The sequence below is a fragment of the Sclerotinia sclerotiorum genome, genomic scaffold, assembly GCF_000146945.2.
Source record: "Sclerotinia sclerotiorum 1980 UF-70 scaffold_15 genomic scaffold, whole genome shotgun sequence".
NCBI classification, from domain to species: Eukaryota; Fungi; Ascomycota; class Leotiomycetes; order Helotiales; family Sclerotiniaceae; genus Sclerotinia; species Sclerotinia sclerotiorum.
Genome location: NW_001820821.1, coordinates 132,250 through 144,704, shown reverse-complemented (window position 1 = coordinate 144,704; position 12,455 = coordinate 132,250). Strand labels below are relative to the sequence as shown.

General features: G+C 42.1%; 5 protein-coding genes across 5 annotated transcripts; 3 read left to right on the top strand and 2 right to left on the bottom strand.

Moving 5' to 3' along the window:
- Positions 1 to 209: 209 nt before the first annotated feature.
- Positions 210 to 2,100, top strand: SS1G_10110 (predicted protein; the record flags this gene model as incomplete). Its single annotated transcript, XM_001588513.1, has 4 exons — positions 210 to 803; positions 1,176 to 1,195; positions 1,302 to 1,440; positions 1,753 to 2,100. 4 exons carry the CDS (start codon positions 210 to 212, stop codon positions 2,098 to 2,100), a joined length of 1,101 nt encoding a protein of 366 aa, XP_001588563.1.
- A 667-nt stretch (positions 2,101 to 2,767) lies between these two features.
- Positions 2,768 to 3,353, top strand: SS1G_10109 (predicted protein; the record flags this gene model as incomplete). The annotated part of the gene is made up of 3 exons (XM_001588512.1): positions 2,768 to 2,994; positions 3,136 to 3,229; positions 3,285 to 3,353. 3 exons carry the CDS (start codon positions 2,768 to 2,770, stop codon positions 3,351 to 3,353), a joined length of 390 nt encoding a protein of 129 aa, XP_001588562.1.
- Positions 3,354 to 5,277: 1,924 nt separating this feature from the next.
- SS1G_10108 (hypothetical protein) lies at positions 5,278 to 6,251 on the bottom strand (the record flags this gene model as incomplete). The annotated part of the gene is made up of 4 exons (XM_001588511.1): positions 5,278 to 5,677; positions 5,743 to 5,933; positions 6,143 to 6,165; positions 6,221 to 6,251. The coding sequence occupies 4 exons, from the start codon at positions 6,249 to 6,251 to the stop codon at positions 5,278 to 5,280; spliced, it is 645 nt and encodes a 214-aa protein (XP_001588561.1).
- Positions 6,252 to 7,020: 769 nt separating this feature from the next.
- SS1G_10107 (predicted protein) lies at positions 7,021 to 7,179 on the top strand (the record flags this gene model as incomplete). The annotated part of the gene is made up of 1 exon (XM_001588510.1): positions 7,021 to 7,179. One exon carries the CDS (start codon positions 7,021 to 7,023, stop codon positions 7,177 to 7,179), a length of 159 nt encoding a protein of 52 aa, XP_001588560.1.
- A 2,994-nt stretch (positions 7,180 to 10,173) lies between these two features.
- On the bottom strand, positions 10,174 to 11,511 carry SS1G_10106 (hypothetical protein; the record flags this gene model as incomplete). Its single annotated transcript, XM_001588509.1, has 1 exon — positions 10,174 to 11,511. One exon carries the CDS (start codon positions 11,509 to 11,511, stop codon positions 10,174 to 10,176), a length of 1,338 nt encoding a protein of 445 aa, XP_001588559.1.
- Positions 11,512 to 12,455: the final 944 nt, after the last annotated feature.

Here is a 12,455-nt window from a genome sequence, read left to right as displayed (position 1 = left end):
CAGAATTGAGGAAAGAATAAACCAGGTGTTACTAAATGGATCGACAGAGACTGTAGTTCTTCATGGAATTTGGGGCTGTGGTAAAACTCAGCTTGCTTTTCATTGTTATCGAGAGATGAAACGTACTAGTTCTTTCTTTGCTATAATGTGGATTGAGTGTGGGTCAGGCATTGATGGAGGAAAGCTTTCGTGGAATTGCGAAAACGACCATGTATGACCACGAAGACAGGATGGAGCCAGAGCGCCGCTCCGCCGCTGCTTTTGCTAAGATGCGAGAGAGGAGCCACTATCATCCATGGCTCATCGTCTTCGACAATATGAACAGTCGTTCCTCTCTCAACACAGATACCTATGTCTCACGTGGTAGCTACGGTTTCATTATCATAACGAGCCGTCACCCAGATCTGAGTAGGCTCGGTCACTCTATATCTATTGGGAATTTAGATGAAAACGAGGCCATCAATCTACTCTTCAATCACACAGAACATATGAATGGAATGACAGATGAGGATATCAGGCAAGCCTGCGAAATTTGCCGTCTGCTCTCATGTCTTGCATTAGCTGTAGCCCGAGCTGGAGCTTATATTAAGAATCGGAAACTTGAATTCAACGCATTCACCGGAGTAAACGAAGACCGGCGGGAGGAAATAATGGCTTATTATCCTCCAACCTGGACATATAGAGCACCCAATCCATTGAACCCTAAACAAAAGATACCTTTTCCCTTTCTACTATATGGGGGCAATCTTTCAATTGCATTAGTGGCGAGATGGCAAATGCGAAGCACCACTTTCTTTGTATCAGTGCGTTTCTACTAAATGGGACTCGAATGAGCTCAATAATTTTTCAAACCTGTTTCAATATGGCTACACGAAGACCATGGTGGATGGATATTTTCAGGGACAAAGGAACAGATAGTTGGAGTCAGAGCAAATTTGAAGGTGTTTTGGAAGAGCTTAGCAACCTCAGTTTGTGCCAAACCATAGAAAAGACCAAACACGACGAGTGCTTCTATTTTTTTCATCCCATGATCTGAGAATGGGCGTTTTATCGACCAGATCCGCGTACGAGACATGACCTTGCGTTAGAAGCTTTGTGCATTCTTCAATATTCGTTGAAGATTTCTAAGGGCGTTTTTATACGCAATTCTAATTCTGGCATTGAGAAAGACATAGAAGCTTGCTTCCTCAACTGGGTAAAGTTTGGAAGTCAGCCCCTCTCGGGAAACATTGAAATCCCATTTCACTTTATCCATGTCTTTTTTTTTTTTTTTTTTTTTTTGAAGAGAATGGAAAATACAGTGTGGCGGAAGAGCTAAGACGAAAAGTTGAACTTTCTTCCAAGGAACATGACCCCAATCTCTACCGCCTAAGCTGTCGTCATCTAGCACTTGCGTTAGTGAGATTGCATAGGTATAAAGAAGCCAAAACGATTCTAGGCGTAATTTTAAAATCTCTCAAGAAATATTTACGCAAAACTGAGCATAAACTCTAGCTCTTATTAGAACTTTCGTACACCTATGTCGAAATGGGCAGAAATAGGCCAAATGAAGCTCAAAGTATTTCTGACGGTAAGAATCTACTGAAAGAAGCCTTGGATATTGGGAAGCGATTTAACAAAGGCTGGAGACCCAATTCTGATAAATCATTATATATTCTAATATCAATAGCTTTCTTAGATGGCAGGATTCCTTTTGACAAGCAAAATCCGACTAAACAGTGACTAATAAATACATATATCGAACTTTTTAAGCATGTTAAAGATCACGGTGGAAAAATGGAAAAAGTCTTCACTGCTAAATTGTTTCCGGAGGAGGGGAACTGTGATGCTTTCGAGGCCATAGAGAAAGAAATTTACAGAGATGGCTTGAGGAAGTCTGGTGATACGGATTTCTTTGCCTTAATATCACAGACAAACCTAGCGGGATACATGGAGCGTCGGAAAGACATTAAGGGGCTTTGGAATTACAACGGGAGGATTTCCGCAAGTTTGAGGAGAATTATCGACTTTCGTCTTGGGAAACTCATGCCGTTGTCATCGATCTCTACTATATGCTTATGGACCATAGATATCGCGAAGAAGCTGATATCATGTTTATGAGGTATTACAAGGGGCCGCGTTCGTTTTATGATCATAGTGATCTGATTCAGTTCCCAGAGATCGTTCATGTTTCGATCTAGTCAGTACCAGAATCAAATTTTTATTCCCCATGTTTCATTCAATTCAGCGCTCGCTTTTCCTCGTTCGCTTATTCTCTGTTATGTACTCCATCATCGACAAGGCGAGTGTACCGAACTTACTTGATGACTTGCCTGAAACGATAATATAATTTGATATATCTTGATAAGAGGGGGGATATATAGTAAGGGAAGAATGTAGCCATGTAATTGAAGGAGAAGCCTGGGCTGCGTAGGTGATGAGAAGTATGGTCAGATAGGGGGGTGTACAAGGGGGTTATATATGCTTTAAATTCATGGGTAATTGTTAATAGAATAAAAATTATATGAATCAAGTCCATTTGAGTAAAAAATCATTTCTAATGAGTATTGTTTTCTGTGAATAGCTTCATTTGCAATTGCACGTGAAAGATTGTCCACTCACTCCGTCTAACATCGGGTTTACCCCGGCTCAGTGACCTACCCCACCTTCCAAGTTAGAATAACACCTTACGCCATTTTTTCTCTCTCCTTCCATCATCACCACACTTCCACCCGCAATAACATCCCTTCCACCTTAAAAAGAGACATAACATATATCTTCACCAAAAATGCCACTTTCATTTCCCGTATTCAACGACTCTCCACAAGTCCTCCAAAAGCATCTCGAAGAAGCCAGCAAACCACAATATGTGATTTTTTTCGCCTCGCTCAAACCTGAGACCAATGAATCTTGGTGCGGGGATTGTAGAAATGCTGAGGGTCCTTTGAGTCGATTTCTTGATAAGGCTGCTGTGGAAGAGAGGGTTAGGCTTGTTTATGCGGGGTTGCAGGTCGGGTATGCTGTTTATGATTTATTGATTTATTGATTACCTGGAGATCTAGATCTAGATTTGGCATGTAAAGAGAAGGGGAGATTGTGGATTTTATATAACTTATATCATGGTGAGGATGATGGCTGATGAAAATTGATTTTTAGATGGAGGGATATGTCACCTGGAAAGAAAAGTCCTTGGAGGGAGGAACCCTGGGGGATTAATAGATTGCCTACTGTGGTGAAGGTTACTGGCGAGGTGAGTTCAACTGCTTTAGTCCTTGTTATTAAATTCATTGGCTTATTTGCTGTAGAAATGGGAGAAATTGATTGAGGAAGATTGTTATGACGAGAAGAAGTTGAGTGCTTTTGTTGCGGAATAGTTAGTTGGCTGTATTTATGCAGGAGGAACGAGAGAGGGGTTCGATACCTGTTGTGGAACTTATCTCCTGGCGACCCCGCGCCTTGGAGTTCATAGTAGTATTGTCGCATCAAGTTTGATGAAAGGGGAGTTTGTTTATTCATTGAGTTTATTAATTCACCGAGTCTACTGATTCACTGAGTCTACTGACTCTTTTCTTCAGGTTGAAACCAAAGATTTGTGAATTCTCCCAAGAATGGTATTGAAACATTCTTTAAGTAGAAAGTTTGAGCAGCAGTGTGCTTAAAAGTGATACATTTCTAATAAAGTTATCTTTTTCTTCGAAACAAATTGTTACGTCGGACAGTAACATGGGTCACGTTCTTGATCACATGATCAAGAAACCGACAAATCGAGATCGGTTTTGCGGTGATCGAATTGTCGGGTTTATAGCCATCGGTTTTTTAACGAGGCACGAAGGTCTACATAATCAAGATGAATTTCCTTTGTATAGAGCTTCGTGCTCAAGATCAATCATTTAGTATACTCTACTATAGTTACGAATTGTATATCATCATTGTCATTACTTTAAGTCCCTGCTTGACGTCTAGTTATAAACCACCTCGAGAGCCTAGAGCACTTCCACGTGATCTAGACGGCAAACCTCGTAACACAAATATACTATATCGATTTATCATAGGTTTTAATTTGTTACTTATGTTAAAGTGAATGGTTCCTGCGTAGCACGTGCACAGGGCACTAGTCCTGTTAGGACTAGATTGAGAAGCTCTCTTACAGAGAGCTTCGCACTTCCGTAGAACTTAGAAGAGAGATTAACCTACTAGACCAATATTACCTCAGTTCTGCCCTATCAGCTTCCCACTATTCCCTGTGTGAGGTCATTCCTTTTAACAAAATATTTGATTTCAGAATATAATTACAACAAAAAATTAAATATTTAAATATCGTTTGATGAGTTGGCACATTTAATAAACCAATATCATATACTAAATTTTTAGAATCTAATAGCCCTGATCAAAATTTACTTTTCTCAAGGACATTGTTTAGCTACAAACCAGATAGAATCCAATGAGGAAAACACTAAAGCAAACAACTTGTAGCGCAATTGTAATTAACTCTATGATCAACTGAGAGAGAAAAGAAAGTGTGTGAAAAAGTTGTAGAAGATTGTACTGGGTATCAAATATTAATAGTTAGTGTCTGTAAAATGTAGTGTAGACCAAAGTTCTTGGGTAATCCAAAAATAGAGGTATATCCTTTTATTGGGTTTATTGAAACCAGAAAGAGCATCAGATTGAATTGATTGATTCTCTAGCTAAGCAGTTAAGCTGCGAGTATATATTCAAAAAATGAAGGAATAGGGTTAGGTATTCGGCCTTCGGAATTAAAGTGCTTTGAAATCAAAATATTGAAAGCAAACAAACAGTATACCAAAAAGGAAAGAATGAATTAAAAGTTGAGTTTTGTTTGCTCCTTATATGCATCATGCAATATATATGCATATGCTGCCAAGATCCTAGGAGGTCAACACCTTTTAACTCAAGGCAGCTGTATATACTTGACATCTCTTACCAAGTCTAGGTGATCTGCCTGTCTAAAAAGTGAAAGCTGTAACGGTTATTATATCATATAATATCATAGTCACCTGCAAAATATCATAGAACTTTCACTCTAGGAGCCTAATCTCGACGAGAGACCGCGGCTTCAAATTAAATATATGATGCAGGTGCTACCGATGGGCCATTTTAAGATATTGTCACCACTTAAGTAGGTCTCACTAAACAATTAGATGGGTAGATAAAGTTCTTTGCATAGGTATTAATTGTCAAGACGTATCTAGAGTCTTAGCCTTGTTGGATTCCGTTGTGCTCACGCAAAGCGTTATTGAACGACAACTATAACTACAAGCTGGCTGAGGCAACAATCTAGGCATCTCCTTCGGCCTCCATTTTGGCTACGTATTCTTCCATGTTTGAGACTCCCTTGGGCATACCATTTGGCATCAAGCCCAAAGTGGCCATTCTCTTCTCCCTGTCAATCATGGACCTCTTCCAAGCTGGCCTCTCTGTTATTCTCTTGTGCCAAGCATCCACGTTGGGGAACTTTCTAAGAAGATTATCTTCGTAAGAACAAGGTGGATATGAAAACAACGTGTCAATTCTGTCGTTCCAAGGAGCAAAAGAAAGATCAGCGAAGGTAAACTTGTCACCAACAAGCCATTGTTTTCCTTCGAGCGAACGTTCCAATACCCCGAGGATGCGGGCGACCTCGTTATTGTAACGCTCGATGGCGGATGGGATCTTCTCGGAATGCAGGATATTGAACCTGTGCAAGAGTGATCAGTCTTGGATCGTTGGAAAAAGTAGGAGCTTTGAATAGTAAATACTCACCAGCCGCATTGTCCGAAATATGGGCCCTGACCGCTCATTTGGAACATGAGCCATTGATTGAGGAGATGTTCGTCTTGCAACTTCTCGCAGGTCAACTTCTTCTCCGTATCATACTGTTTGACAAGATATTGTAAGATGGCGCCTGATTCCCAAAGTGTCAAGTCGGTATTGGGGTCGATGATAGCTAGTTTCTGTGAATTCATGGTTACAATATTCAGAAGGAATGATGCTTATGTACCTGGAGCTCTGCCATTGGGATTGATGTCAATGAAGGGTGGTTTCTTGACGTCTTCGAATCGAACTTCTTTGATAACATACGGGATTCCGAGCTCTTCGAGGAGTATGATAACCTGTGTAAGATTTTCAGAACATGCTCGTGTGTAGTTAAGGAGCTTCCTACCTTCCAAGGATTAGGACCTGGAACTAAGTATGGGTTAGTCGGGCGATGAATTGATGATCATGACCGGAGTCTACTTACTCGACGTCCATACTTCGATAGGTTGAGTCATGATGTAGAATCTTGAAGTTGGAAGTTGCAGTGAAATATGAGAGTCGCAAGCGGCGTATCTAGATAAAAGAACGAGGAAGATTGACACTTAAGTGAAATAAGAGGAGAAGAGAGATCGAGAGAAGTGAGAGGGAAGGGAAAGAAAAGGAAAGCAAAGACTAAGGAGATTGGAGGGGCGCAATTCCTGTCGCCTGCTCACATATCATGCATCGGCCGGCTGACATCCGTTTCAATGGGGATTGTTAAACCCCGTGCTAAAAAGATTATTCATATGAATGAAAAGCTGAGGCAGTGTGTAGGGGAGTTATTGATTAGATCACCAACATCTCCCAACACTGTGCCGCTAATTATTGCGGCGAGGCAGGAACTTGTCGAATTTTGTCTTAGCATTCTGTGGGAAGTTCTGCAACGAGACAAATATCCCCAAATTATCATTGAATGAACAGTAAGCCGTCACCGTGTTCCGGAAAGGGTATATTTCTCCAAGTCCTTTATTTCTTGGGTAATGAATAAAGAAAAAGAAGGGAACAATAATATAAGAGTTCTAGACTTTACTTATCGAATACCGTGACGTTTTGTGACAAAATCCCTGCAAAAAATTATGTTTTTCTATATAACGTGGTTTATCATCGAATTGTTACGAGGTTTGCCGTCTAGATCACGTGGAAGTGCTCTAGGCTCTCGAGGTGGTTTATAACTAGGCGTCAAGCAGGGACTTAAGTAATGACAATAATGATATGCAATTCGTAACTAATAGTAGAGTATACTAAATGACTGATCTTGAGCACGAAGCTCTACACAAAGGAAACCATCCTGATGATATAGACCTTCGTCCTCCATTGGATCTCTTGGATCCTGAGAGTTTGTGGACCTTCGATTCGTATGGACCTACGATTCGTATCCCTGAATATGCAGGGTCTATCACGTGACTTGAATCAGACTATATGTCTGTGCTTGCTGAAGGTGGGGAGACTCTAAGAACCGATTACCATACAATTTTGTATGTGAATCGGTTTGCTTTTTCACGGGGTCTGAGCTCATATGGACAGGTTGACTGTTACTACGTAACACAAAAGGATCCAAGGGAGCATGAAGATCTATATATTCAGTATGAATTTCTTTATTGTAGAGCTTCGTAACTATGAGCCATAGGAGCCTTCGAACCTCCAATGCTCCATCATATGATCCTCTAATCATATGGTTTTGTGATTGTTATCGAACTGGATCTAAGCTTAACAGGGTCTGTGTATATTTGTTCCCCACACCACCTTAATGTCACGATTCACCATTAGGATTGATGGTGTTACGATGGTAGCAAACTGATTAATTAGAAGAGCTTAGGCCTTGTGCAAACACGATCAGATTTCATCGAATTAGTATGTGATCTTGGTCACCTGAAGATCGTGTATGCACGCACCATCAGAAATCACGTGATAAGGAGCCCTAGGAGCTTCGTGCTCAACTTAGTTATCAATTAGTTTACCTACATTCTATTTGATCTAGTAACGAATTCACTTTCAAGTGAATACCAGTGATAAAGCCTTAATGTTACGTGACGGTTGTTACCCACTAGTGGCTCACGTGCACTAGCCCTGTATATAAAGACCTTCTTACTTAGAATCTTCTTAGTTCTTTAGTTTTAGATTCTAAGTGATTGAATTGACTCCGTTTACGACTTTTCCGTCACACTTAACCTATAACTACCAACCGACGAACCTTAGGCAGCCGCTGCCTTTAGTACAGTATCGTTACACTTAATTCCATACTAAATCGGTCAAATCGTATCTCGTAAGCACACGATCGATTAGTATAAGATTCGTGGTCGTAACAAGGTATTAATGATTTAAATTTTGATTTTTAATTTATATAGAATTTATTAAAAGATTGGGTGGAAGAGGCCTCTATATTGACTATATTACTACGTGTGTAGGCATATTAATCTCCTCGTGGTATCCTCTGAGGGGACCAATATGCCTGCTTATGGTTCGTCTAATCTAGCCTGTTTAGGTAACCGTATTACTAATCACGACACGTGATTAGTACCGGTAACTTCTATTCCTTTTAACAGAATTTATATATAAATTTGAAAATCTTAAATAATTTTTCAACAAAAATTATTAAAAATAAATCATAAAAAGTTTTGAAATACAAATATTATAATCAATTAAATAAATCAATTTATTTGAAAAAATAATTGACACACTCAAGAATACTGGGTGAAGTTGTAACGATACTATACTGGAGGCAGCGGCTGCCTAAGGTTTCGTCTGGTTGGTAGTTGTGGGTTAAGGCTTTATCACTGGTCTTCACTTGGAAGTGAAGTCGTTACTAGATCAAGTAGAATGTAGGTAAACTAATTGATAACTAAGTTGAGCACAAAGCTCCTTAACTACGAGACTAAATGAATGTTTATATACCCTATATCATCTTTTGAGGACCTTTGGGACCCTAAGGTCCAAAAGGTCCTCAAGGTCCTCGAGGTCACGTGAATTAATGAATCGTGACAGAAGTATCTTATATTAGAAAATACTAAACTAAGGAGAAAAGAAGAAGGAAAACAAAAGTAGAGATTGATTGATTGATTGATTGATTGTGTTTATCGTCATAGGCCGTAGGCCCACGCGCCTTGGCGCGTGATAACCTTAGCCATCTATTCCAGTTTTGGACAAATGACGCTCAGAGGAGAAGCCTCTGAGTGGTTTATCAGCTAGCTAGGGGGAGTATTTATATACAATTTAAAGGGGGCTAGGGCAGGGTTTACATGATTGCCTTCGCAGGGGGGGTTTGGGCCGGTAGGCCTTTTGGGGTTGTAATTGTGGTCATCCTCGTCCACTAGATCACTGGCTCTTGATCTCTCTCCCTGTCTCCTCGTACTTGTTTTGGTTGTTCGTATGCATACTTGTTTTTTTTTTTTTGAATGAAAGAAAAGGGAAAGATGAAAGAGAGGAAAGAAGAGGAAGGAAAAGCTCCCTTAGAGACCTATTAACTCCGTTTGAATCCAGTGAAAGAAAGAAAGTTTTTTTTTTTTTTTATCTTGCACCTGTGTGCCACGGGCAGATTTTTGTGTAGAATTTGGTGTATTCTAGCCATTCGGCTAGTTTGGCTATACCGGTGGGATTGCTTAGAAGCCAGGGGATAGCTTCGGAGGGGGGGCTCTTTGTGAGCGCTTTGAAGGCTTTTCCTTTTTTGCAAAAGAAAAAGTGTAATGGAGTTTTCCTTTTACCGCACGAGCAATGGACGTGGGCTGTAGTGTGATTGAAGCGTTCATGGTATGCTGCGAAGTCGCCATGCTGTGATCTGATAGCGAGAATATGGTGGAGTGTGGCTCTCTTCAGAGAGAGGGTGTCTGTATTAGAAGTGTGGTTGAGTTGGAGATCTTTGTAGTATTGTGGCCTGACTGTATTCCATAATTGTTCGTCTGCTTTGTTGGCCCTTGTTCTGATCATTCTTTTTAGGGATGCTAGCGTACAGATCGGGTTGAGGGGAAAGGGGAGTTTTGTTCCTTCCTTAGCGGCTTTGTCAGCTAGTTCGTTGCCAGGGATATCCAGGTGCCCTGGGACCCATCGGATGCGGATTTTCCCGGGGGAGGTGTGTGGGAGCCTTGATCTGACAGCCCAAGCTTGTGTAAGCTTTAGAAAGTCTTCAAAGACTCTCTGTGAGGAACCATTGAAGTGGGATCCTAATCGGAGAGCAGCCTCGTGGTTGTCTAAGAAGATCCAGAGATCTGTGGCCAGTTTGGTTGATGCTAGAGTGAGGGCTTTTGCTGCCCCTGCTACTGTGGCTGTGGCTTCTGCATCGAACACTTCTGCGTTTGTGCCTAATGAGAAAGAGTGGTGTGCTATCTAAATATCGAATTGTGAGATTACGAAACCACCCCCAGTTGCACCATCCTTGTTTTCGCTTTTTGAGCCGTCCGAGAAGATCTATATATCGCTACTTGGTATCTTGGCATGGAAGGCTTTGAAGTCCTCGGCTGCTTGTGCTTTCGTTCTGCCCATTGGGCCATTGATACGAGCCTCAGCCTCTGCCCTCGACTCTCTGATTTCCCAGGGTGGGGAGGCTAAAGGGTTTATATGTTCAGTCTTTGGTAATGCTGTGATGTGCCTTGCAAATCTTGTGTCTGGGATGCGGTTCTGTTCTTTGGCTTTGGTTATGTTCTCTGCTCTGACCCTGAGAGGGTGGTAGGGGTCTAATCTGGTGGTTCGTGCTGCGTATGATTGTGAGATCTGGTTTAGCTCGATCTCTGATGGTCTGGGTTTGGCTTCTTCGTAGAGTACTGCTGTGTTTGTGGTTTTGTATACTGGGAGGATTGCTCTTGTGCAGGTAATTACCACTTTATTGAGCAGGTTTATATGGCTATCCACTATACTCGAGGTCGAGATCGGTTTGTTTAGAGCATTCTTCTTTGGTCTGGTTCGGCCCGGCCACCAAGTTTCCGAGGCGAAATAGCACTGTTTGAGTATGCAGGCTTCAGCCACTCTCCTAGTGAGATATGGGGGTATCCCTCGGTGTGTATTGCTGAGGGATCTCAGTGCATTAGCTCCCTTGAGGGCTTTGGCTGCGAGGATCTGGACATGTGGTTTGAAGCATAGTTTCCTGTCGAAGTGGACTCCGAGCCATCTGAGCGGGCCAGGTTTGACCTTTATATTTGTAGATTCAGTATGTATTGCAGGGGTATCAGTTAGTGTTCGGTGTCCTTTGTAGAAGTGTATGAGCTCAGATTTCTTGGGGTCAAAGGTAATGCCTTCGGTTTTTCCCCACTCAAGGGTTTCTTGCATATCCATTTGTAGAGAGTCGCAGTTTGTTTGAAGTGAGTCTGATGTCGCTAGTATCGCGATATCGTCTGCATATCCGAATCTGCTCTGTGGTTTGCCCATCCAGAAGAGGGGCGCGATGTAGAGCATGAACAGGATCGGGGAGATCGATGAGCCTTGAGGAAGACCGCATTCTAGCTTTGTTTCCGGGCCAATCTCGCCGTCTAATCGGATCTTGATAGAACGATTGGTAGCAAAGGATTGTATCCATTTAACCAGATTGTTTGGCCAGCCTTGTTCCCGGAGACGGTTCACTAGTCTCCCTGGTAGCACTGCATTGAACGCCCCTTTTACATCCATTGTAAGCAGAGTAGTCCTTAATCCTTGTTTTATAGATGCTTCGATGTCATGTGTAACGCAAGTGGTGAGGTCCACCGAGGATCTCAGGGGAAGAGCTCCGAATTGCTGGTTTGCTAGGACTTGGTGATTCAGGGCGAGCCATGACATTTTCTTCGCGGTGAGTCTTTCTAGGCCTTTGCCTAAGACTGAGAGCAGTGCGATTGGTCGGTAGGAGCGTGGGCTGGAGTAGTCTGGCTTGTTGGGCTTGGGAATTATTGCAATTGTAGCTAATCGGAAGCATTTTGGGTGGTGTCCTGTGTGTAGACATCCTTTGAAAAGAGATAGGGATGTCTCTCTTATCTGTGGCCATGCGACTTGTAGGATTTTTGTTGGGATTTCGTCCGCACCGGGTGCATTGTTCCCTGCTTTCAGGATGGCCAGCTCGATATCTTGTATATCTATGTCTGGGGAGGTGATAGATCTGCTTGAGGCTGTCGGAGTGTCAAATGAGATATCGTCAACTTCAGCGAGGTTTGTCAGTAGGTTGTTGGCGAGAGATTGCCTTTTCTCTTCAGCTGTGTTTGCAATGGTCTGATTTGTGGGGTCTGCTAAATGGGGGGTTCGGTATATTCCTGTGGATTGATGCCATTTGGCTATTCGGTATACATCGTTTATATCTTCTACTTTATCCACTTTCGTAATATAGAAGGTGTGTTTTGCTTTTCGGGCTGTTTTCCGAAGAGAGCGCTTGGATGTAGGTGTATTGATGATTCTGTGTTCGTGCACAGCCTTCGTACAGTCCTCGTTCCACCAGGGTTGTTGAAGAGGCCCGTTTGTGGATCTTCTTGCAGAGCCTGTATAGGCTTTTGTAAGGGCTTGTGTAAGGGATGATGCAGCTTGATCTAGGTCTCTGGGGGAGGGTGTTTTGGGGATAGCTGCAATATTAATGCGGTTAGCTCCTAGTAGGTCTTTAAAGAGCGTTTCATTCAGTGTATTTAGCTTGAGTTTCTTTGCGGGCTTTTGGCTTCGGTAATTCCAGTGGAGGTAGGTTTTTAGAGTGCTGTGATCTGAGGTGCACTCTAATTGTTCAGCGAGGGCGGTATGCGCTGTAT